The sequence below is a fragment of the Oncorhynchus kisutch genome, linkage group LG22, assembly GCF_002021735.2.
Source record: "Oncorhynchus kisutch isolate 150728-3 linkage group LG22, Okis_V2, whole genome shotgun sequence".
NCBI classification, from domain to species: domain Eukaryota; kingdom Metazoa; phylum Chordata; class Actinopteri; order Salmoniformes; family Salmonidae; genus Oncorhynchus; species Oncorhynchus kisutch.
The window spans coordinates 9,932,205-9,959,561 of record NC_034195.2 but is presented as its reverse complement, the minus strand read 5'-3'; the positions used below and the strand labels follow the sequence as shown (position 1 = coordinate 9,959,561).

General features: G+C 40.6%; 1 protein-coding gene across 2 annotated transcripts in view; it reads right to left on the bottom strand.

Moving 5' to 3' along the window:
- Positions 1 to 1,617: 1,617 nt before the first annotated feature.
- The window catches only part of lingo1a (leucine rich repeat and Ig domain containing 1a), a 118,076-nt gene continuing 92,336 nt past the window's right edge, over positions 1,618 to 27,357 (bottom strand). For both annotated transcript variants that reach the window (XM_020456649.2, XM_020456648.2), the window contains exon 2: positions 1,618 to 9,182. In XM_020456649.2, the coding sequence (XP_020312238.1) occupies positions 7,323 to 9,170 (1,848 nt within the window). In that variant the 5' untranslated portion in view covers positions 9,171 to 9,182 and the 3' untranslated portion in view covers positions 1,618 to 7,322. The remainder of the gene's footprint in view (positions 9,183 to 27,357) is intronic.

Below are 27,357 nucleotides of genomic sequence, written 5' to 3'. Positions count from 1 at the left end.
ACATAATGATGGTCATTATGGCCAAACAGTTCTATTTTTGTTTCATCAGACCAGAGGACATTTCTACACAAAGTGTGATCTTTGTCCCCATGTGTAGTTGCAAACTGTAGTCTGGCATTTTTATGGTGGTTTTGGAGAAGTGGCTTCTTCCTTGCTGAGCGACCTTTCAGGTTATTTCAATATAGGACTCATTTTACTGTGGATATAGATACTTTTGTACCATCTTCACAAGGTCAGTTGCTGTTGTTCTGGGATTGATTTGCACTTTTCGCACCAATGTACGTTCATCTCTAGGAGACAGAACGCGTCTCCTTCCTGAGCGGTATGACAGCTGCGTGGTCCCATGGTGTTTATACTTGCATACAGATGAATGTGGTACCTTCAGGCATTTGGAAATTGCTCCCAAAGATGGACCAGACTTGTAGAGGTCTTGGCTGATTTCTTTTGATTTTCCCATGATGTCAAGCAAAGAGGCACTGAGATTGAAGGTAGGCCTTGAAATACATCCACAGGTACACTTCCAATTGACTCAAATGATGTCAATTAGCCTATCAGAAGCTTCTAAGGCCATGACATCATTATCTGGAATTTTCCAAGCTGTTTAAAGGCATAGTCTAATTAGTGTATGTTCACTTCTTACCCACTGGAATTGTGATACAATGAATTTTATGTGAAATAATCTGTCTGTAAACAATTGTTGGAAAAATGACTTGTGTCATGTCCTAACCGACTTTCCAAAACTATAGTTTGTTAACAAGAAAATTGTGGAGTGGTTGAAAGATGAATTTTAATGACTCCAACCTAAGTGTATGTAAACTTCCAACTTCAACTGTACATATGAATCTGATGACATGCGTTTATCTATCTAAACATTGTGTAAATTCCTATTTTCTGCTATTTCTTTTTACTGTATATCACTAGTTGGTCTAGTTCATTGAGCCAATTGTAGGAAAATCACAAGTATATTTTATCCCTTACAAGTTTGTTTCAGAGTTATCCTTTGGTTCAAAAGGGGAATACGGATTGTCTGCTTTCATCAAGAAAAACTTGATAAACACAAGCGTAGAAGGGTAGCAATATAATAGCCATTTCTAACATTAAAACGGTACAATCTGCAATATTTACTGCCATTCAATAGTAATTTAAATTAACGCATTGATTCTTGAACATTACCATGAAAATATGCCTCTCATATGCCTCGTATAACTCTTAATTTAATAATTTCTCCAGCCTTATCCTGCATATACCTCATAGCAAACAAAGTCCAGGGCTGCCATTTGGATGTAAAACAAATGCAGGATTGTGGCTTTAATGTCTAATTTTGTTAATTGTCCATGGTCCTTGATCTATTAGTGATAGAGAATGATTAACATTCAAGGGGGCAGGAAGCATAGCAAGGATTATGCTTCCCTGTAAACAGGAAATTAGCTAGCTTTAAAGCATCTGAATATCACTGCTACAGTATAGCTAATTGGCTATAATGAGGAGTAGAAAGCAAAACCCCCAACCCCCCTTGGTAATCTACATCCGCCAGATCTGAAAGTCCTTTTCTTACATTTTTAGTGGTAGTTAGAAATAAATAAATGCTTTGAGTTTTAAATCAAGATAGGACTATTATCTGTTTAAAAAACTCCATAGATTGTTTAATACAACATACCATATTTTCAACAATTTAACATCAAGAAAAAAACTTACATAAAAAAAAAATCTGCATATTACCTTTATTGCACAGAACAATTTTAATGGATTTTTTTTTTCATGGATTTTAAAATATATTTTCATATAAAGTTGGCTGGGACTACATGTTCAACATAGTCCTGGGTCAAAATAAAAAAAGGAACAAGAGAAAGAAATGAGGTTCCCATGAATCTCTGACTCAACCGGGACCAAAAGACTAAGTACAGTTGCCACACTTTGAACAAAGCGAGCATTCATAATCAGCCAGGGAGGGAACCATGGTTTTCAGCAAAAAGGATTACTCCAAAGCTGCTTGCTTCAGACCACTCCATGGGTGAAACCATCTGTGTCGATGCACCATCTGCATATTCAGTCCATACTTCCAACCCGTTACTGTGTATCGTTGTCTGGAATGTCATCCATCATCAATAACATAGCCTTTATCCTGCACATATCCGCAAAGCCCAGCTGTCCACAGTGTGTAGTTGAAAAGATAAGGGCATTCATTACACATACTGTATATCCAGGAGGATCAGCAGGAAGTTACTTTTTAAAAATTCTTTACACCCTTTTTTGGGATATCATATCGTAAAATAAACCTGCAAAGGAATTTTTGTATGGGGGTGTGGTTGCGGAGGGTCGAGAAATTCAAACAATAATATTTCTGACAACCAAAGCTCCCTAACATGGGATTAAGTGTTTTACAGGTTGCTGAGCACATTAGTAACAAAGTAGAGCATCCCAACTTTTATTCTCCATAAAAATGTTAAGCACAACATAAGCCCATTATGTAAGACTCTTTAGAGTGCACTGTAACATAATTCAAAAGGCAGCAGATAAACAGATACCAAGGTATTCATGCAATAATATGCAATGGAATATACCATCAGTTGTTGTCATATAGAGTGTAATCAAAAGTAGCATCCAAACATTTTTTTGCTGGATTATCTTCTGAACAGAGAGAAGTGTGTGTGTGTGTGTGTGTATAATGTGTCATTTCTGTTATTTGTGTCATTGTTCATTGTTTGCGTATAGACTATGTTTAAAAACACCACATTTTCGATTAGGCTGATTTTAGCTCCCCAGAGAAAAACAAAAATAAATAGATAATATAATAAAATTACTGTGCCTTCAGAAAGTATTTACGCCCCTAGACTTTTTCGACATTTTGTTGTGTTACAAAGTAGGGTTTAAATGGATTTAATTGGCTTTTACATTTTTCCCCCCCATCAATCTACACAAAAAATAAATACAATTTACTAATGAAAATTAAAACACCCAATACGTATCTAATCAAGATGTATTAGTAAGTCTAAGAGCTTTGCATACCTGGATTGTGGAATATTTGCACATATTCTTTTGAAAATTCTTCAAGCTCTGTCAAGTTGGTTGTTGATCATTGCTAGACAGATTTGTCAAGTCTTGCCATAGTTTTTGAGGCAGATTTAAATCAAAACGCCACTCAGGAACATTCAATGACGTCTTGGTAAGCAACTCGTATAGATTTGGTTTTGTGTTTTAGGTTTATTGTTCTTCTGAAAGGTGAACTAGTTTCTAAGTGTATGTTAGAAAGTAGACAGAACCAGGTTTTCCTCTAGGATTATGCCTGTACTTAGCTACATTCCTTTTCTTTTTATCCTGGAAAAACTTTGAAGTCCTTTCTGACGACAAGCATACCCATATTATGATGCAGCCACACCCACGATTGAAAATATTGAGAATGGTATCCAGTGATTCAGGACAAAAATGGAATTCCTATGCCACATTTTTTGCAGTATTTTGCAGTTGTTGCAAACAGGATGCATGTTTTGGAATATTGTTTTATTCTGTACAGGCATCGCTCTTTTCACTCTGTCATTTAGGTTAGTATTTTGAAGTAACCACAATGTTGTTGAGCCATCCTCAGGTTTGTCATATCACAGCCATTAAACTCTGTTACTGTTTTATAATCACCATGGCCTCATGGTGAAATCCCTGAGCAGTTTTCCTTCTCTCCGGCAACTCAGTTCGGAAGGAAGTCTGTATCTTTGTAGTACCTGGGTGTATTCATACCCCATCCAAAGCCTAATAAACAGCTTCACCATGCTCAAACGGATATTCAGTGTCTGCTTCATTATATTTACCAATCGGTTCCGTTCCTTTGTCAGGCATTGGAAAACTTCCCTGGTCTTTGTGGTTAAATCTGTGCTTGAAATTCACTGCTCGACTAAGGGACCTTACAGACAATTGTATGTGTGGGTTACAGAGATGGGATAGTTATTAACAAATCATGTTAACCACTATTATTGCACACAGAGTGAGTGCATGCAATTTATTAAGCAAATGTTTACTCCTGAACTTATTTAGGCTTGCCATAAAAGGGATTGAATACCTTTTTCAATTTGAAATCATTTGTATAATTTGACATTATGTGGTATTATGTGTAGATCAGTGACCATTTTATATTTAGGCTGTCACAACAAAATGTGGAGAAAGTTAAGGGATGTGAATGCACTGTATATTATCATTATATTTTATGAAATATGATAAAATAATGCAATGTTTATGGCCAATAAACATTGTGTGCCACAGTGTCTAGCACAGGAAAACAGAGATAATGAGATCTAATCTTGATAAATTAATTCATACATTTAGAGGGGTTTTGAGAAGAATCATGTTCGAACCAAAAGCCGCTATAGAGCAATGACTCAGCTAACCTTATATACAATAAAACTATGCCAACAAAATTACGTATTTGAAACTCCCTTGGTAACAGTTTAAATTAAGTTGCTATTTTACATTTGTAGTAATGCTTCAATTACTCTACTAACAACATCAGTAACATGTTATAGTAATTGTAAAAAGTTGTCTTTGCTTTGTAAATGCATAGTAATGGAATTGTGCATTGTTTGTTATGACACAATAAAGAGTAGACTAAGAAACAATAACTCAAATACTATACCATTACAATGCAATTACTAAATAATTATGTAACATTGTTACTCCACTAAAAACAATGTGTTTACTAGAGGAATTACATTGCGCTCCACAGGTATAAAAACAACTTAATGTAAAGTGTACAGTCGTAGCCAAAAGTTTTGAGAATGACACAAATATAAATTTTCATAAAGTCTACTGCCTCAGCTTGTATGATGGCAATTTGCATATACTCCAGAATGTTATGAAGAGTGATCAGATGAATTGCAATTAATTGCAAAGTCCCTCTTTGCCATGCAAATGAACTGAATCCCCCAAAAACATTTCCACTGCATCTCAGCCCTGCCACAAAAGGACCAGCTGACATCATGTCAGGGATTCTCTCGTTAACACAGGTGTGAGTGTTGACGAGGACAAACAAAAACCCACAAATTCTGACAAACTCCAAGCATTGATTATGCAAGAATGGGCTGTCATCAGTCAGGATGTGGCCCAGAAGTTAATTGACAGTATGCCAGGGCAGATTGCAGAGGACTTGAAAAAGAAGGGTCAACAATGCAAATATTGACTCTGCATCAACTTCATGCAATTGTCAATAAAAGGCTTTGACACTTATGAAATACTTGTAACTATACTTCAGTATTCCATAGTAAAAACTGACAAAAATATCTAAAGACACTGAAGCAGCAAACTTTGTGGAAATTAATATTTCTGTAATTCTCAAAACTTTCGGCCACGACTGTAGTGAATGATATGGACGAGATACAGAACACATATATACACACATACATTGTAGAATATTAGTGAAGACATCAAAACTATGTAGTAACCAGAAAAAGTGTTAAACAAATCAAAATGATTTTATATTTGAGATTCTTCAAAGTAGCCATCCTTTGCCTTGAAGACACCTTTGCACACTCTTGGCATTCTCTCAATCAGCTTCATGAGGTAGTCACCTGGAATGCATTTCAATTAACAGGTGTGCCTTGTTAAAAGTACATTTGTGGAATTTCTTTCCTTCTTAATGCGTTTGAGCCAAACAGTTCTGTTGTGACAAGGTAGGGGTGGTATACAGAAGATAGCCCTATTAGGTAAAAGACCAAGTCCATATTATGATAAGAACAGCTCAAATAAGCAAAGAGAAACAACAGTCCATCATTACTTTAAGACATGAAGGTCAGTCAACCTGGAAAATTTAAAGAACTTTGGCTCGCATGAGGACCGCCACAAGAAAGGAAGACCCAGAGTTACCTCTGCTGCAGAGGACAACTTCATTAGAGTTACCAGCCTCAGAAATTGCAGCCCAAATAAATGCTTCACAGAGTTCAAGTAACAGACACATCTCAACATCAACTGTTCAGAAGAGATGGAGAGAATCAGGCCTTCATGGTCGAATTGCTGCAAAGAAACCACTACTAAAGAACACCAATAAGAAGAAGAGACATGATTGAGCCAAGAAACATGAGTAATGGACATTAGACCGGTGCAAATCTGTCCTTTGCTCTGATGAGTCCAAATTGGAGATTTTTGGTTCCAACAGCCATGTCTTTGTGAGACGCAGAGTAGGTGAACGGATGATCTCTGCATGTGTGGTTCCCACCGTGAAGCATGGAGGAGTTGTGATGGGATTGGGGTGCTTTGCTGGTGACACTGTCATTGATTTATTTACACTTAACCGGCATGGCTACCACAGCATTCTGCAGTGATACGCCGTCCCGTCTGGTTTGTGCTTTGTGGGTCTATCATTTGTTTTTCAACAGGACAATGACCCAAAACACTTCCAGGCTGTGTAAGGGCTATTTGACCAAGAAGGAGAGTGATGGAATGCTGCATCAAGATGACCTGGTCTCCACAATCACCCGACCATAACCCAATTGAGATGGTTTGGGATGAGTTGAACAGCAGAGTGAAGGAAAAGCAGCCAACAAGTGCTCTGCATATGTGGAACTCCTTCAAGACTGTTGGAAAAGTATTCCAGGTGACGCTGGTTGAGAGAATGAAAATAGTGTGGTACGCTGTCATTAAGGCAAATGGTGGCTACTTTGAAGAATCTAAAATCTAAAATATATTTTGATTTGTTTAACACTTTTTTGGTTACTACATGATTCCATATGTGTTATTTCATAGTTTTGATGTTTTCATTATTACTCTACAACGTAGAAAATAGTAAAAATAAAGAAAGACCCTTGAATGAGTAGGTGTGTCCAAACCTTTGACTGGTACTGTATATTCTGACTGACAAAGTACCAGAAGGGATTGTTTAAATGTGCTCATCAACCCATACAATCTACTCTTAACATTTTGGTAAACAAATATTTCAATTTCTGTAAAAAATCTATAAACTAAGAACACAGGCAAAAGGACAGTGAAGGCAGGTTATTACATACATAGAGAAGGGTTCATCTCTTTTTTTCTATAATTTCTTCCCAATATAAATCCACAAGAATATGAATCGCACACAACAAAATTAGCTTTCGAACAAACGTACCTAAAGGCCTTGCAGAAATTGCCAACGCTGTGGAGCGTCTGCTTTGCTATCATCCCCCTCATATACTCAACATATTACGAAAGCAAGGAACTTCTCTCTCTCCATCTCCAACAGTTAAGTCAGGGAAAACAGATTACTTCATGATTACATCCCAGGATCCACAGATTTGTAAGGGAGGATTTGACGTTTTTTTTTTTTTTTACAATTTCAAGTTAAGAGTCTGTTTGCTCCCTAGGTCCCGTTAAATCATTTTCATGTTAAACTTGCGAGGGGCGTCTGCGTTGCTGCTGCTCATCCCAGCGTCTGACTTGCGTGGCACATACTCAATCTCTATGTTGTGCTTTGTGGCCCCTTTACCTCTACTCCACAGAAAGAGTAGCACCAGACAAAACAGGACGACACCAAGGAAAGATATGAAACCCATAGTAGTGGCGATGATTAAGGTCTTGATGTCGAAGGGGAACGGGACGTTGGTTCGCGTCCCATTGCCACCATTCTCATTGGGCTGGTTGGAGATGAATGCAAAGGTCTTGTTGGGTTGGTGAGGCCAGTCTGGAGAGTAGCTATGGACGTGCAGGTGGGCGAGAGATGTGTCATTGCCACCGGCGTTGCTGGCTATACACACATACGTTCCATTATCCTGAATCTGCGCGTAGCGCACCTCAAGGGTGCCATCTGGGAATACTGTGAGCCGTCCGATGGTTTTGGTCGTGATGAACTGCTTCTGGGGTGAGAGCCACATGATGACTGGGGCGGGATCACCGTCCGCCTGGCATACAAAATGAACAGTAGTTCCCTCGTCCACAAATTTCTGCTGCGCCTTGCGGTCCCTGATCCTGGACTTGCGACACGTGAAGTAGTTGGGCTGCAGGACGTCCGGGAAATCTTTAAACTCTTTTCCCTGTACGAACTCAGGTGAAGCGCAGGTGGGTTGCTGCCGGTTGAAGTTGAGCCTCCAGCGTCTCCGGAACACCCACAGCAGCCGGCAGTCACATGCCAAGGGGTTATCGTAAAGCGCCAGAGTCTCCAGGTTCCCTACCGAGTGGAACGCAGACTCCTCCAAGGTGCTCAAGGCATTGCCAGACACATTGAAGATCTTCAGATAGTTTAGGCCCCGGAACGAGTAGGGCTCGATCATAGCCAGCCTGCCCCCAACCAGGTGAAACTCCTGGAGCCTCAGAAGGTCATGGAGCTTATTCCCCTCAATGGTGTGGATGGGGTTATAGGACAGATTCAGAAACCGTAGGTAGACCAAGTGCCGGAGAGCCACGTATGGGATGGAGGTCAGGTTGCCATTGGTGATGGTCAGCGAGGTGAGGTTCAGTCCATAGAGGCAATTGGAGGTCATGGTGTCCAGGTAGGGCCAGTTGGCAATCTCCAGCACTTTCAGCCGGTACAGTCTTTTGAAGGAGTAATCCTTAATAACATAGATGTTGAGGTGGCGCAGCCTGAGAAAGATCAAACTGTGAAGGTGGGTGAAGGCCTCGGTGGGCACCGAGGTCAGGTTGCACTTCTCCAAAGTCAGCTGCTCCAGGCTGCTGAGACCATGGAAGGCCCGGTGGGAGATGAATACCAAGTCATTGTCGCCCACCTCCATGGAGCGCAGGTTGTACAGGTCTTGGAACATATAGTCCAGCAGGATGACTATCTTGTTCTCACTGATGTCCAACTGGGTGAGGTTGCTGAGGCCCGTGAACACACCCAGCTGGATGAGTTTGAGCTTGTTGCTGCGCAGCCCCAATGTCCGGAGACCGTACAGGTTGTTGAAGGCGCCGGGCTCAATAGCGGAGATGGTGTTTTCGTTGAGCTCCAGCTCCTCCAGGTTGGGGTAGGTTGCGAACTCATCCATGTTGATGGTCTTGATGCGGTTCTTGCTGAGGTCCAGCAACCGCGTTTCTGTGGGGATGCCCTCAGGGACGGACATAAGCTTCTTGCGGTGGCATATGACTGAGCGCTCCTGGGCATTGCACTCGCAGCGGGACGGGCAACCTGTGGTGGAACCGGACAGTACGGTGCCCAGCATCAGAATCAGAATGGGCTGCCAGCAAGCCACCAGGTAGCTGTGCCCACTCGCTTCCCTGGCCCCCATCCTATCGGTTACCTATGGAGACACAAGAGAGACAGAGAAAGGACATGTCAGGAAAACAATCACTGATTAGATACTCTAAATAACACTGGGCTATTTCCTTATCATTAAAATTGGTGAAAAGTGAGATCCCTTTTGTATTGTGTTTTGAAGCCACATTCTGCAGTATTGCTGCATATTCAATGTTTTGAAGTGTGGGAAAAGGAGTGTCCTATGAAAACATATTATACTGTTTGTTCTCTTTTGAAAAATAGTGACTACTATTCTCTGCCAGGCATTTTGATGCCAACAATGAAAAGCAATAAAATGTAAAGCGATGCCATCCTCATGTGACACAATTTGAAATTGAGTGTAAAAGATTTGCTGCAATATTAATGGCACAAAGGAAATAGGAATGGGGGTGAGGGGTTACTAGGAATAAGATATGTATTTGCATAATGGAGAAAACTGACATATATGAATCCTGCAATGCTCACTACTCTACACAGAGCTTCAAAGGCATTTCAGATGCAGGAGGCTCCTGTGAACTGATGGAACAGTGTTAGCTGAAGGATTTGCATGCAATGGTTACATCAGCACCATATTAGACTCATTCATGATCCATAAGAGGAAATGTTGAGCTCGGACAGACAGTAGATGTATCACAAAGAATTTGAATCAATTCCTGGCATTCGGGTGTGATGCTGCCTGGTTATGTTTTGTGTGTGTGCGCCGTATACCCACTTATTTTTCAGTGGGCATTGCGTATACTCACTTATATCTCCACTGCCGTTTCAATTAATAATGCTGATGGAACAGATCCGAATGCTTAGCTTAAAATGTTGATATACTATTAATTCTTCACATTTTAGATGGGGCAATGTACCTTCGCGTGAATGTTCTAAAATGACATTTGCAGGAAAAGGGCGTTCTAAAATGTGCATAGACAGAGATGGAAATATCCACGGGAAATGTAGAAAGAGGGGGGGGGGGGGTTTAAATATGCAACAATTATCATGGGTTGCTAATATGACCAAGATAATGTCTTTTCCTAATAGACAATGAAAGAAAATTGAAAGAAAATCAATAGAACAGGATAAAGCATATGAGTAAGTCTTCATAAAAAAATAATTGCCTTCACATTTCTGTGGTTTGATTTTGTCTATAGGCTACTTTCAAATAAGGTGAGACATACCTCATAAAATGAGGTAAAATGTCCTGGTTTCAAACAATTATTTTATTTATTTTTATTTGAACCTTTATTTAACTAGGGCAAGTCAGTTAAGAACAAATTCTTACTTACAATGACGGCCTAGGAACAGTGGGTTAACTGCCTTGTTCAGGGGCAGAACGACAGATTTTTACCGCTGTCAGCTCGGGGATTTGATTTAGCAACCTGGCCCAATGCTTTAACCACTAGGCTACCTTGCACAGTACAGCTTGGGTTGGCCTGACTGTGAAAGAGCAATACGGGATTTATAATTTTAGGTCGTTCAGAGTGTATGTCACTGTTTTTCCTTCGTCGGGCGGGGCGTTTTGATTTTTTTGGGGGAAAATTCTTCAGGCACCATTACACTACTGTGTGTATGGCTTGCATGCATGCATAGCACCTTGCTCAAGATCAATCAGTCATTGCGAGCTCCCTAGTATTAAGTTATGGCATTTCAAAAGGGGCCAGATGCAGCTTGAATTAACCAATTTGGAGAAGGTTATCCAATTCATGCTGTTTCAGAGACACGTATGCTGAGCACATCTTTAGAGTGTACCGTTAGCATAAAATATTTATTTTTTCTTCTTCACCCTGTACTTCTAGCGTGAATGTGCTGTGTGAGTTAAAACAGAGTGGGGAGTGGGGCAGCAGTAGCAATCAAAGACAAATGGTGTCAAGTCTGATGTATGTGCTATGGCTAACATTCAGCTTGAGCAATCTTTTACAATACAATATAGACCATGCAGAGCCAGGGCGGTGGCTTCAGAAAGATAGATACTGGTCTTAAAATCGTAATAACAAACAATATTTAATTTCTATCTTATCCGTCAGTGTTTTCCTCCTCCACTAACCCCGATCCCACACCTTACTCTAAATCGGGTTCATATCCAAATCCCAACCCTAACCTCTCCATACACTGATACATTATACTCTTTCCCTTCCTTGAGCCACCCTCTCTTCATTCATGGTTTTGTTTAGTGTGATTTTCATATTTCTACAATTGTAAAGCGACTTTGGGTCCTTGAAAAGCACTGACCAGGTTGCCTGCTGCTAGCTAGGCAAAATGCTATGCTAGGCTATCGATAAACTTACACAAATGCTTGTCTTGCTTTGTCTGTAAAGCATATTTTCAAAATCTGAGATGACAGGGTGGTTAACAAAAGGCTAAGCTGTGTTTCAATATATTTCACTTGTGATTTTTATGTCTGTTGCGTTATGCTAATTAGTGTCAGATGATGATTACGCTACCGGATCCGGGATGGGTAGTTACAACAGACCAATAAGAAAGAGAGTTCCAAACCTATCTGCCAACAACAGCTAGTTTTCAGTTTCCCCCTCCCAACTTAGACCACTCTCAGACAAAATGCTTGCTTGAGAAATTGGTCTTTGGTAAGAATCTATTTGACCATTTTAATTGAAAACAATCACAGTAAGGTACTTAATTGTTACCCAGAAATTATTTGATATCGATACAAAAGGGGACATAATTCATGATATTCTCTCAAATTCTTCCCAAATTCTCAAATTTCAGCCTTGTATTCTAACAATATACAGCATAATTCTGTATAACAAATATTTTTCTCTTGTAAGTATGCAGAGACCTGTAACCCAATTTCATAGGTGGTGTATAGTTGGGTTTGTACACCCTATTTTTCAGGATGTGGAGCGGAACCCTCAAATGTCCTTAATAATCTTGTAATCTGGCCTTGCACACAAGTCAAGCAATACACAAAAATCTATCTTAAATACAATGTCACAAATTAAGATCCTAAACATTGACATTCACCTCCATTCTCTGTGTTTTGTGTCTCAATAGCATCCATTAGCAACTATCAGTTAACCTTATAATTGGTTCTGGGTGGCACATACATCAAACTTGCATGAACACTGATGACAAAAACATTCCTCATGTCTAAGTCATTGTTAGAAAAAAGTTTGGTCCAATTCAGATGTTAGGTACTATATTTATTGTATTTTATGAGTCCTATAAATTAAAATGGCAAATCTGGGTGCAATCAATTAGATTAATTTCGCAGATAAAGTTATATTTCAACAAAATCATTTCGCAGGAACGCTTTTCTGTTTCAAAACAATCAGATGATGGGTGTCAAAATCCTCTTTCGTGTGATTTTTCTGTACAAGAGAAGATAGAATTTTCCCCCATTCCTCTCTGAATTGTTAACAGACTTCATGTCTGTGACAGAGATGCCTATGTAGTTGATTGTGCATAGCCCTATCAAATTTGTGACTGTCTGAAGAGCCACAATGACAGCTGAAAGAGGCACACATTCTTCTATAGGCTATACTGTAGGGGTTTCCTGTAGAGTTTATTAACTGAAATTGGGTCGCGTGTGCAGTGTCAATATGCACATGCAGTGCTTTGAATTATGGAGATTTTGTGTGAAGTAAATACACTAAGCTAAAGGCTTCCATGCAACAATCTGATAAATAATGTGCTATTTATTTTATTTTATATTGTTATGGTAGACAGTTAATTAAATTGTGACATATAACTACCATTGTCAATAATTATTTCTGCAAAGCCCCAAACTGACATTAGATGAATTAGAGGGGTTTATGTTTTTTTCCCTCACTCTCAATTTAATTTGATTCTTCTCGGGGGTCAAGGGTCAGACGGAGATTTTTTATTTATTTGAATCTTTATTTAACTAGGCAAGTCAGTTAAGAACAAATTATTGTTTACAATGATGGCCTAGGAACAGTGGGCTAACTGCCTTGTTCAGGGGCAAAATGGCAGATTTTTACCTTGTCAGCTCGGGATTCGATCTAGCAACCTTTTGGTTACTGGCCCAACACTCTAACCACGAGGCTACTTGTCACCCCGCATGTCAATACCATCTCAAACCAATGAGAAAAGGTTTAAAGAAAAGGTTTATAGGCACCATCTCTGCTGGATAGTGAATTGGGGTCAATGAGTCTGAGTTGAAGAACTGCCCATATGTCCCAGAGCAGACATTGCAGCCTCCGAAGTAACTCAATTCTCCTTCTCCTGTTTGTATTACATAAAAGGTGCACTATGCAGAAATCGCTCCGACATTTCCTGGTTGCTAAAATTCTAATAGTTTGCAACAAAACAAGCAAGTATAGTATAGAGAATCATTGTACCATCTAAACCGCTGTGATATATATTTTCATCTATTTGAAGATGGTGTACAAAAACAGAATTATAAGACTCAAAACCAAAACGTAACCGGAAGCATAGATATAGCGCGCATAGAAATGGTCTACCACTTCTTAGACTTGCTTTCAATGAGAATGACATGTCTATATCTCACATTTCTATGTGAACTTGGTCAGGTCGCCTAAAAATATATACATTGCAGCTTTAGCCTAAAGTTAAAGCAGTCTGATGAGGGAGCCATACAGGATGGATGGCTTAAGCAGCTGGTGGAACATCTGACAGGGGAGAGGAAGTGCAGCTGCCAATCCTTATTTTCCGCTCCACCTTTTTGCCTTTGCTGTGTGTGCCTATTACACATTGGATATCGCTCTCTGAGATGCTATTATGTCCCACTCCTTCCTCATTGACACCAAAACCTAATCAAGGAAGCGCTCAACTGTAATCCCTTGCTGGTAAAGCTACATGGCTGCAACATTCGGAGTCTAGGACCACAGTAGGGTATTAGGATGGTAATGAGTACAGGCAGTCAAAATCCAGATGAAATAATACCCGTCTGATTATTTCATTCTAGCACCTGATTTTCCGAGCCTCATTTGAAACAAACAAAAAGCTACATTGTTTCGATGCAGCAAAAAAATTCCCTATTTCATTTCGTTCAAATGAAATGAAAGCAGTTTCACATCTTTTTCAAGACTGTTTTAAATAAGGATATGTCGGCAGCTAATGCTCCATTGCAATTACATAAGAAGACAGATAAAGGGAAAGATGCAGAGGACATGGCTATATGAAATGCTAGCCATGTTTAAACATTTATGGCTCCATTTTGTTAACAATCCTGTGTTATCTGTTCCTTGCAGGCATGTCAATCCGAATGCAATTCCTCACTCCAAATCAACTCGCCATTGAAGAAATACATTAATTTCAGCAGTAGTGAGAAGAGACCTTCTTATTGGACCAAGCAAGACCAATGATAATATCAACGAACGGCTAGATGAACGTGTAAGTGACAGCAAACTGGAGAGCTGTGGAAATGCTGCGTGAGATCATGCACAGAGGGTGTGGCTAATGCTATGTGCAATTGACAAGTTCTAGAGAAGTGTCACTTGTCGTGATTATATTCCCTGTTTACAAGATAATTATAGAGGACTGAGTTTCTTATTCCAAAACACCAGGAATGGGTGATTGGCAGCTTCATAATTATGATCGCAATACATTATTGGCATGAGCAAAACAAATACTAATGATGCAGTGCTGTCACACAGACATATCACGGGTAAACAATGAATGTATACAATTTCAGGACTTATTCACCTTTAGTGACCCTAGCCTGAAATTATGTCAATATAATGTAAAAGCTAACAGAAAATAAAAGGTTCTCATTAAATGTTCTCATTTCTGGGGAAATGGAAGTCTCGGATTTATCATCTACAAATTGACCCAAAGAATTCTCTGCCTATTCATTCTTAGAACAATCAGATAAATACATAGAAATGCTCATATTTGAAGACAGTGTGGTAATATACTATATACTCGTGTGCATATATATATATATATATATATGCACACACACACACACACACACACACACACACACACACACACACACACACACACACACACACACACACACACACACTTGAAGTCGGAAGCTTAAATACACTTAGGTTGGAGCCATTAAAAGTCGTTTTTCAACCACTCCACATATTTCTTAACAAACTATAGTTTTGAAAAGTCGGTTAAGACATCTACTCTGTGCATGAAACAAGTAATTTTTTCAACAATTGTTTAGAGACAGATTATTTCACTTATTCCCTGTATCACAATTCTAGTGGGTCAGAAGTTTACATACACTAAGTTGACCGTGCCTTTAAACAGCTTGGAAAATTCCAGAAAATTATGTCATGGCTTTAGAAGCTTCTGCCAATTGGAGGTGGATGTGGATGTATTTCCTTCAAATGTAGTGCCTCTTTTCTTGACATCATGGGACAATCAAAAGAATTCAGCCAAGAGCTTAGAAAGAAAATTGTAGACCTCGACAAGTCTGGTTCATCCTTGGGATGAAGGTACCACGTTCATCTGTACAAACAAGATCACGCAAATGGGACCACACAGCTGTCATACCGCTCAGGAAGGAGATGCGTTCTGTCTCCAAGAGATGAACGTACTTTGGTGCAAAAAGTTTGAATCAATCCCAGAACAACAGCAAAGGACATTGTGAAGATGCTGGAGGAAATAGGTACAAAAGTATCTATATCCACAGTAAAACGAGTCCTATATCGACATAACCTGAAAGGCCGCTCAACAAGGAAGAAGCCACTGCTCCAAAACCGCTGTAAAAAAGCCAGACTACGGTTTGCAACTACACATGGGGACAAAGATCTAACTTTCTGGAGAAATTTCCTCTGGTCTGATGAAACAAAAATAGAACTGGTTGGCCATAATGACCATCATTATGTTTGGAGGAAAAAGGGGGAGGCTTGCAAGCCGAAGAACACCATCCCAACCGTGAAACACGGGGGTGGCAGCATCATGTTGTGGGGGTGCTTTGCTGCAGGAGGAACAAGTGCACTTCACAAAATAGATGGCATCATGAAGAGGGAAATGATGTGGATATATTGAAGCAACATCTCAAGATATCAGTCAGGAAGCTTGGTCGCAAATGGGTCTTCCAAATGGACAATGACCCCAAGCATACTTCCAAAGTTGTGGCAAAATGGCTTAAGGACAACAAAGTCAAGGTATTGGAGTCGCCATCACAAAGCCCTTATCTCAATCCAATAGACAATTTGTGGGCAGAACTGAAAAAGCATGTGCGAGCAAGGAGGCCTACAAACCTGACTCAGTTACACCAGCTCTGTCAGGAGGAATGGGCCAAAATTCACCCAACTTATTGTGGGAAGCTTGTGGAAGGCTACCCAAAACGTTTGACCCAAGAAGCTAGGGGGCACTATTTTTATTTTAGGAAAAATAACGTTCCCAAAGTATTTCTCAGGACCAGATGCTAGAATATGCATATAATTGACAGCTTGGGATAGAAAACACTCTAAAGTTTCCAAAACTGTAAAAATATTGTCTGTGAGTATAACATAACTGACATTGCAGGCGAAAGCCTGAGAAAAATCCAATCAGGAAGTGACTCTTATTTTGAAAGCTCTGTGTTCCTATGCATCCCTATTGACCATTGAAAGGGATATCAACCATATTCCTTTTTCTACGGCTTCCCTAAGGTGTCTACAGCGTTTAGACATAGTTTCAGGCCTTTATTTTGAAGAATGAGCGTGAACACATTACGTAAGTGGTCAGGTGGGGGCTCTCAGAGTGATTTTTGCACAAAAGAAAGAGGCGGCCATTGTTCCTCCCGGTCCTAGTAAAAAGCTAACTGTCCCGGTTGATATATTATCGAATAGATATTTGAAAAACACCTTGAGGTTTGATTATAAAAAATGTTTGACATGTTTCTGTTGACCATTATGGATATAATTTGGTATTTTTGTCTGCGTTGTCGTGACTGCTATTTCTGGTGGATTCCTGGGCATAACGCACCGAACTAACGGAGGTATTTGGATATAAAAAATATCTTTATGGAACAAAAGGAACATTTGCTGTCTAACTGGGAGTCTCGTCAGTGAAAACATCCAAAGATCATCAAAGGTAAATGGTTAATTTGATTGCTTTTCTGATTTTCTTGCCCAAGCTTCCTGATGCTAAGTGTACATAATGCTATGTTAGGCTATCGATAAACTTACACAAACGCTTGTATTGCTTTCGCTGTAAAGCATAATTTCAAATTCTGAGACGACAGGGTGATTAACAAAAGGCTAAGCTGTGTTTCGCTATATTTCACTTGTGATTTCATGAATATGAATATTTTCTAGTAATATTTTTTGAGTGTTGCGCTATGCTAATCAGCGTTGCTGATGACAAATATACCGGATCCGGGATGGGTAGTTCTGGGTAGTTCTAAATTTAAAGGCAATGCTACCAAATACTAATTGAGTGTATGTAAACTTCTGACCCACTGGGAATGTGATGAAAGAAATAAAAGCTGAAATATCACTCTCTACTATTATTCTGACATTTCACATTCTTAAAATAATGTGGTGATCCTAACTGACCTAAGACAGGGATTTTTTACTAGGATTAAATGTTAGGAATTGTGAAAAATTGAGTTGAAATGTATTTGGCTAAGGTGTATGTAAACTTCCAACTTCAACTATATATATACACTGATCAAAAAAATAACTAAAATAACACATCCTAGATCTGAATGAATTAAATACTCTTTTCTTTACATAGTTGAATGTGCTGACAACAAAATCACACAAATATTATCAATGGAAATCAAATGTATCAACCCATGGAGGTCTGGATTTGGAGTGACACTCAAAATGAAAGTGGAAAACCACACTACAGGCTGATCCAACTTTGATGTAATGTCCTTAAAATAAATCAAAATGAGGCTCAGTAGTGTGTGTGACCTCCACGTGCCTGTATGACCTCCCTACAACGCCTGGGCATGCCCCTGATGAGGTGGCGGATGGTCTCCTGAGGGATCTCCTCCCAGACCTGGACTAAAGCATCCGCCAACTCCTGGACAGTCTGTGGTGCAACGTGGCGTGGGTGGATGGAGCAAGACATGATGTCCCAGATGTGCTCAATTGGATTAAGGTCTGGGGAACGGGCGGGCCAGTACATAGCATCAATGCCTTCCTCTTGCAGGAACTGCTGACACACTCCAGCCACATGAGGTCTAGCATTGTCTTGCATTAGGAGGAACCCAGGGCCAACCGCACCAGCATATGGTCTCACAAGGGGTCTGAGGATCTCATCTTAGAACCTAATGGCAGTCAGGCTACCTCTGGAGAGCACATGGAGGGCTGTGCGTCCCCCCCAAAGAAATGCCACCCCACACCATGACTGACCCACCGACAAACCGGTCATGCTGGAGGATGTTGCAGGCAGCAGAACGTTCTCCACGCCGTCTCCAGACTCTGTCACGTCTGTCATGTGCTCAGTGTGAACCTGCTTTAATCTGTGAAGAGCACAGGGCGCCAGTGGCGAATTTGCCAATCTTGGTGTTCTCTGGCAAATGCCAAATGTCCTGCACGGTGTTGGGCTGTAAGCACAACCCCCACCTGTGGACGTCGGGCCCTCATACCACCCTCATGGAGTCTGTTTCTGACCGTTTGAGCAGACACATGCACATTTGTGGTCTGCTGTGTGCATGTGCAGTGTTCCTCCTTGCACAAATGCGGAGGTAGCGGTCCTGCTGCTGGGTTGTTGCCCTCCTACGGCCTCCTCCACGTCTCCTGATGTACTGGCCTGTCTCCTGTTTGCGCCTCCATGCTCTGGACACTACGCTGACAGACACAGCAAAGCTCGCATTGATGTCCGATCCTGGATGAGCTGCACTACCTGAGCCACTTGTGTGGGTTGTAGACTCTCATGCTACCACTAGAGTGAAAGCACCGCCAGCATTCAAAAGTGACCAAAACATCAGCCAGGAAGCATAGGAACTGAGAAGTGGTCTATGGTCACCAACTGCAGAACCACTCCTTTATTGGGGGTGTCTTGCTAATTGCCTATAATTTCCACCTGTTGTCTATTCCATTTGCACAACAGCATGTGAAATGTATTGTCAATCAGTGTTGCTTCCTAAGTGGACAGTTTAATTTCACAGAAGTGTGATTGACTTGGAGTTACATTGTGTTGTTTAAGTATTCCCTTTATTTTTTTGAGCAGTGTATAAGTGTCAAAACAAGATGTACAATTATTATCACAGTAACAACATTGTACAGTACAAATGATCCACCACAACCAGCACATCCACAAAGATGAGCAGAGGGGCTGCTGGGTGTTTAGCTACAGCTGGAACATGTATTCTACCTGTCACATTATCTCAGTGCCAAACCAATCCCTCTTAACTACTCTGGTTAAATACCTGTGAGCCTGAGGAAAATCCTTCTGATGATGCTGACAGTGTCTGTCCCACAAAGTGTTAAAAGAAAGCCCTAAGCCAACGCCAAGACAAACTGCTCACTCAGCTCCCAGTCTAATCCTGAGGGCCCCCCTCCTCTCCTTTTTATGAGTATTCTATTTTCATGACTTTGCTAGTATACAACCATCTGCAATATGTAGAGTGGGATTCGAAATGTACACCCTTTGGACAGTCTCTAGCGCATCTACAGATGGACTATCAGTACAATTTCAACTATCAATCTACTAACATTAACCCTTTACCCTAAAATTAAACCTAACCCTAACCTTAGCAAACAGTTGCTTATCAACAGATGGTCATAATATCAACAAATCTGTAGAGCATCTAGCATTTAAGTCCGTAGACAGATGGCCATTGCAACATTTGGATTTTTGTGGCCATTTAACCATTTCTTTGTGGATTTTGATGTGTGCTTGGGTTATTGTCTTCCTGGACGATACACTTGCAGCCAAGTTTCAGCCTCCTGGCAGACGCAACAATGTTTTTGGCTAAAGTGTCCTGGTAGTGGGTAAAGTTCATGATGCCGTTGACCTTAACAAGGGCCCCAGGACCAGTGGAAGCAAAATAGCTCCATAACATCAAAGATCCACCACTGTATTTTATAGTAGGTATGTGGTTATTTCTGCTCATGCATTCTCATGTCATCTGTCCAAAGCACTGTTTCCAATCCAATCCGTTTAGCAAATGAATGTTTTGTATTTGCTCCCTAAATAGGATTGATACAGTTACATATCGGGATATTATTTTTGGTGATATATCATATCATTTTGACAATATAGCAATATTATCGCAATATTTTTGCGCTAGTTGGCTGAACCTGCACCAAAGCTCTAGTATTTTTCCTTCATAGATTGTTCTCCATTTAAATAGGGATTCAATTTGTTTTAAGCACTTATATTTCTATGACTGATCAAAACTCGTTCTCATGGCTTTCTCTTGTCCCTCTGCAGCAGACATATGGTGAGCAATATGTTTGGAAAATCAGATTCAGTATTGAACCAGCACATTGTGAGAATTGCACAACATATTGTATCGCCACCTAAGTATCATGATAATATCGTATCGTGAGGTCCCTGGCAATTACTAGCCCTAGCATGTTTCCTGTAAAAACAATTGGGCAATGTTTATATGATGCCTTTTCAAAACAGTCCCATCTTTACCTCATGTCGGCCTTCTATATTGCCATTGATTTGGCGGCAACTGAGCAAGAGACATTCAACTTTGACCCTGTTCTTGCGAACCCTTGTCATGGTAACCTGCAAATAGCAGCGTTGATCAAGTTCTAAGTTACGCCAAAAAGACAGAATGCAATGCACTGCTTTAATTTCTTCACATTCCTACCAGTAAGTTACCAGTTCGCCATACTTAACTACCTTGTAATGTATCTCCAGTTAATCTGAAAACATTGTCAGATATGTTTTGGTAATTTATATGAGATGGCTATAGCCAAGTTAGCTAACAAGCTAGCACTAAATAGTCTTGGGTGGTATACCGTATTCTGGGCTTGGAAATAGCCATGGGATGGTTTTTTTGATAAAAAGTAGAAACAAATATTCAAATGTTAAGTAAATACCTGCAGTGAACCTGTGCAATATGTTAGGAGATAAATAAAATTGCATTCTTTATTAAACCTGTCAAATAATTGTTTGTTTACAAGTCACTCACTGTTGTGCAGCATGTGGCAGGTGACGTAGTTGGAGTACGGAATTCACAACTAAATATTTGCCAACTAGATATCTTATCACTATTAAGTTAACGGTCTAAATGCTCTGCAGTTGTGCATTTGGTTAGCTAACTAGCTACGGTTAGCTTCTTCCAAAATTACGTTTTGCTTGCCGGTAAAAGCAGAGAATCCCCTACTGGATCAAGAACCTTGCTGTGTAGTATTTGAGTAACATTTTTTTGTTACTTGTGTAACTTCATGAGCTGGGATGTCTGTCCTGAAAATAGTTTAGGTCACAGACTGTATAAAATGTTCGCAATGTGCTCATTAGCTCATTCTCTATGGGATTTTCATGTACATGTACCTGTTAGCATTGCTAACCTTTGGGTTACAAAGGCTCAGTGGGGTTTGAAAATAGTGCTCCTTGTGTTCAGTGGCAGTATTACCAAATATCCCAGTTTGGTAAAACGTTGGTATTAAGGTATGACTATGTGGATAACGCCCAATCCTAGCACTAAACCAAAACGTTGTCTAGAAAGTAGCTTTTAATTGCCTGGTTTGCTAGGCTTGGGCGTTATCCTAAATATGTTTTTTAAACAGATGTTTTTTTGTTGCAAAAAATAGAGCAGATACCGTTATTATTTGGACCAACACATGAAGACAGACGTAAAAAAAAAAAAAACTTTTCATATTGACAAAGGCAAGTTTGATGTCGGAGAAAAATAGAATGTTCATGATTTAATGTATGACAAAAGCCGGTAAGATGAAAGGGGACAATCATACTGAGGGGTTGGCAGGAATATTTAAACATAATACCTCATGACCATGTCGGCTGGCGGGGAAAAAATTACAGCTTTGTTGCCGGCAATACCTTTTAGACAAAGAAAAGTCTACATGCTAAAGCTGACGGAAAAATCTTTTGGTTTGAAAGGTGTATAAGTCCCACATTTCCTCACCTATCCTCACTTCTCTGACAGAATCTGAAGGCAAAGGTGACCCTCTGTCATTGTGATGCTCAGCCAAGTGGTAGGACATCTCTGGCTGCCCTTGATATGGCAAGGCTTAGATTTGAGTTGATGCCAGACAGATGGGTCGCAAAGCTTTAATCCTGCAGAAAGAAGCAGGTCGGTGCAACAAGGTACAGAATTCCAACAGCGGCCAGCTGTTCCCCACCGACTCAGACTGTCGACACACACGTCCTGAACCCGACCTCCAGCAGGGTCGGAGACTCAACACCTCCCTCCACCTTACTGAATCGAGTGAACAGATGTTTCGCAGAAGACCGGCAAAATGTTTCACTTCTTTGCTAGACACTTTTGGATCTTTGAGAATAACAAGTGTTTCCCAATTGCTTAGTAGGATGAAAATGTATAAAAACACACTGTGACTGTGTTTTTGCCATGCTGCATCTCACTAAGCACAGAGTTTGGATGCTGACCTGAAATGCCTTAGTATACAGTGCAATCGGAAAGTATTCAGACCCCTTGACTTCTTCCACATTTTATTATGTTACAGCTTTATTCTAAAATTTATTAAATTGTTATTTCCCTCAATCTACACACAATATCCTATAATGACAAAGAAAAACTAATTTCATATCACATTTACATGGATCTCTTTCTACTTTGCTCTGTTCATCTGTCATGTGCCATCAGGTTCTTGGTCACCTTTGTGCAGATTGGCTGGGCGGCAAGCTCTAGGAAGAGTCCTGGTGGTTCCTAGGGTTGCAAAGGGTCAGAATTTTCCAGGAAATTTTCCATGAGAAGTTAAGCCCGGAAATCTGGGGTATTATGCTTAAATTCATCAAAAACGTTAGTTTATAACAGTGAACATTTTGTGGGATATAATTAAGGCAATTCTAGGTCTCAAGATCTTGCACACTAATGAGATGCTATTGAGCCCACACTACCACATTGTCTGAGCCATGGACTACATGCTTTCTGGTAAGTTTGATTACAATACTGGGTGGGGTGAATATATTTTAAATGACATACAGTGGGGCAAAAACGTATTTAGTCAGCCAGCAATTGTGCAAGTTCTCCCACATAAAAAGATGAGAGAGGCCTGTAATTTTCATCATCGGTACACTTCAACTATGACAGACAAAATGAGGAAAGAAATCCAGAAAATCACATTGTAGGATTTTTAATGAATTTATTTGCAAATGATGGTATACTGTGCCAAATCATATGAGAATGCAACAAAGAAAAATAATCATCTGGCCAAGAGCATAAAGTTCCCTTAGCTCTCACAACAAGCAACCTCTGACAAAAGTTCCTCTACTTCTATTCGAGGTGAAAATTATGAATCAGGCACCTTATCGATTGCAACAGCTCATGGTCCTCCTGGAATCAGAAGTTTTTTTGACTCAATGGGGAATGTAGTCAGAGAAATGCTGATGAATGTCTTGCTCGAGCTGTGTATGCAACTGGTTCACCCCTGATGCTCACAGGCAATGTGTATTGGAAGATATTTTTTAATGTTCTTCGCCCAGTATACACCCCTCCAACCAGACATGCCTTATCTACATCATGGCACTGAAAACAATGGATACACTCTAAAAGAGAGCCAAGGAAATGGTTAGGTATGTGAAGGGTCATCCAATCATAGCAGTAATCTACCTCACCAAGCAAAGTGAGAAGAATAAGAGCACCACATTGAAGCTGCCGAGCAACACCCATTGTGGTGGTGTTGTCATCACGTTTGACAGTCTCCTGGACGGGAAGAAGTCTCTCCAAGACATGGGCACATCACAGTCTGCCGATATGGAGAGACCCATCAAGAGGATCCTCCTGGATGATGTATTTCAGGAGAGAATGGTAAGCAGCCTGAAACTCCTGAAACCTATAGCAGTAGTCATTGCACGGATTGAGGGAGATAATGCCATCCAATGCCAAACATAAAACTGACTATCCTACCGATCCTTGACTTTGGCGATGTCATTTACAAAATAGCCTCCAACACAAATTGAATGTAGTCTATCACAGAGCCATCCGTTTTGTCACCAAAGCCCCATATACCACCCACCACTGTGACCTGTATATTCTCGTTGGCTGGCCCACGCTTCATATTCGTCGCCAAACCCACTGGCTCCAGGTCATCTGTAAGTCTTTGCTAGGTAAAGCACCGCCTTATCTCAGCTCACTGGTCACCATAGCTGCACCCACTCGTAGCACGCGCTCCAGCAGGTATATTTCACTGGTCATCCCCAACGCCAACTCCTCCTTTGGCCGCCAATGACTGGAACGAATTCCAAAAATCAATGAAGCTGGAGTCTTATATCTCCCTTTCTAACTTTAAGCATCAGCTGTCAGAGCAGCTTACCGATCATTGCAGCTGTACACAGCCCATCTGTAAATAGCCCACCCAACTACCTCATCCCCATAATGTTATTTATTTTTTGCTCCTTTGCACCCCAGTACCTCTACTTGCACATTCATCTTCTGCACATCTATCACTCCAGTGATTAATTGCTAAATTGTAATTATTTCGCCACTATGGCCTATTTATTGTCTTACCTCCCTGATCTTGCTACATTTGCACACACTTTTCTATTGTGTTATTGACTGTACGTTTGTTTATCCCATGTGTAACTGTGTTGTTAAAAAATCATGTCTGATGTTCAGACTCTGCTTACAGATGTAAAGAGAAGAAATCTGTATTGCCCTGCCAACTTCACTGTTGCTCCAAGCAGAGGAAACTGCAGTTCTGAAATACATCAAAAAGCGTGAAGACTTCTGCCTGAAGCCCATAGACGCTGCAGCGTACATGTTGGACCCAAAGCATGCTGGCAAGAGCATCCTGTCTGGTGCAGAGATCAACAAGGCCTATGATGTTATCACTACTCGCCACCTTGGCCTAGATGAGCACAAGGTTCTTAGCAGTCTGGCGAAGTACACTTCCAAGCAAGGGCTTTGGGATGGAGATGCAATTTGGCAGTCGTACCAACATATCTCATCAGCTACCTGGTAGAAGTGACTTTGTGGATCGTTTCCTCCATCATCCTCCAAATCCCACCAACATCAGCCGCCTCAGAGCGCAACTGGTCCTTGTTTGGGAACACACACACCAAAGCATGCAACATACTGACCAATAAAAGGGTTGATAAATTGGTGACCATCCGGACAAATTTGAGAATTTTTGAGCCTGACAACAAGCCATCCTCAACAAGGTTGCAAAGTGACAGTGAAGATAAGGCCTCAGAGACTGATGTTCAAGAGATAGACATTGAGGAGGTCCAGGGAGAAGACAACCAAAGCTTTAGTTTCTAGACTATAATTTTACAGATGCTTGTTAAAAACGTTTTTGGGGGGAGCTATGATGGAACACTTGGGATCATTCAATATTCCCTTTCTTTGGTTGTTCAGTGTAATCCTCCCCTGTCGAAGAGTCAAATAATTTAATTAAAGTTAAATTCGTAACTAAATTGTTTTTTAATTTTATTTTGGAAGGATTTAATAATTTGCAAGTATGTCTACTTATGATAAGGTAAAAGGTTTATGTTTCTGTCTACATTTGATATGGTAAAAAAGAAAAGTCCTCTAACTGTCAACTGCGTTTATTTTCAGAAAACTTAACGTGTTAATATTTGTATGAACATAACAAGATTAAACAACTGAGACACTGAACAATTTCCACAGACGTGATGAACAGAAATAGAATAATGAAAAAGTAAATAAAGTAAATAAGTAAAAATAAATAAAAAAGTAAGTCCGTATCTGGTGTGGTAACAAGCTGCATTAGGTACAGCAGTGCATCTCCTCCTCATGCACTGGACTGCACCAGATTTGCCAGTTCTTGCTGTGAGATGTTACCCCACTCTTCCACCAAGGCACCTGCAAGTTCCCGGCCATTTCTGGGGGGAATGGCCCAAGCACTCACCCATGCAACAGGTCCCAGACGTGCTCAATGGGTTTGAGATCCGGGCTCTTCGCTGGCCATGGCAGAACACTGACATTCCTGTCTTGCAGGAAATCACGCACAGAACGAGCAGTAAGGCTAGTGGCATTGTCATGCTGGACAGTCATGTCAGGATGAGCCTGCAGGAAGGGTACCACATGAGGGAGGAGGATGTCTTCCCTGCAATGACAACAAGCTCAGTCCAATGATGCTGTGACACACCGCCCAAGAGCATGACGGACCCTCCACCTTCAAATCGATCCCGCTCCAAGCCCTCAGTCCAGCCTCTCAGCCTATTGCGGACAGTCTGAGCACTGATGGAGGGATTGTGTGTTCCTGGTGTAACTCTGGCAGATGTTGCCATCCTGTACCTGTCCCGCAGGTGTGATGTTTGGATGTACCAATTCTGTGCAGGTGATGTTACACGTGGTCTGCTACTGCAAGGACAATCAGCTGTCCGTCCTGTCTCCCTGTAGTGCTGTCAATAGGCGCCTCACATTGCAATTTATTGCCCTGGCCACATCTGCAGTCCTCATGCCACCTTGCAGCATGCCTAAATCACGTTCACGCAGATGAGCAGGGCAACTTTCTTTTGGTGTTTTTCAGTCAGTAGAAAGGCCTCTTTAGTGTCCTAAGTTTTCATAACTGTGACCTTAATTGCGTACTGTCTGTAAGCTGTTGTGTCTTAACAACCGTTCCACAGGTGCATGTTCTTTCATTGTTTAAGGTTCATTGAACAAGCATGTGAAACAGTGTTTAAACCCTTTACAATGGACCCTTTGGATTTTTAAGAATTATCTTTGAAAGACAGGGTCCTGAAAAAGGGATATTTCTTTTTTTGCTGAGATTAGATCCAATGCAAAAAACATCTACATTTAAATGGTATTAATATTAATTTGCATATATTTCTATGAATTCCCACAGGAAGTTTCCACCTCTGAATATTCCTCAAAATGTGCAACGCTAGTGGTTCCAAACTTATTCCATTTAAGAATTGTGGAGGACACTGTGTTCTTGGGGACCTTCAAAGCTGCAGAAATGTGTCGGTTTCCATTAGGTTTGGTTTTTCCAATACCGTCAAAACCTTTGAAACTATTTCTTTGAAGATTTTAATAAAATGTTAATATTGGTAGCTACCTCATAAGTAAACACATGCAGTCAACTTGTGCAATTCGTTAGGAGATAAAAACAGATCACAGCCACGTGTTTGTTTGTAAATAGCACAACGGCCTCCACCGATCTACATTTCTTTATCCAGTTGTTCTGTCTGTCCTGTACCTTGTACACACCTGGTTCCCA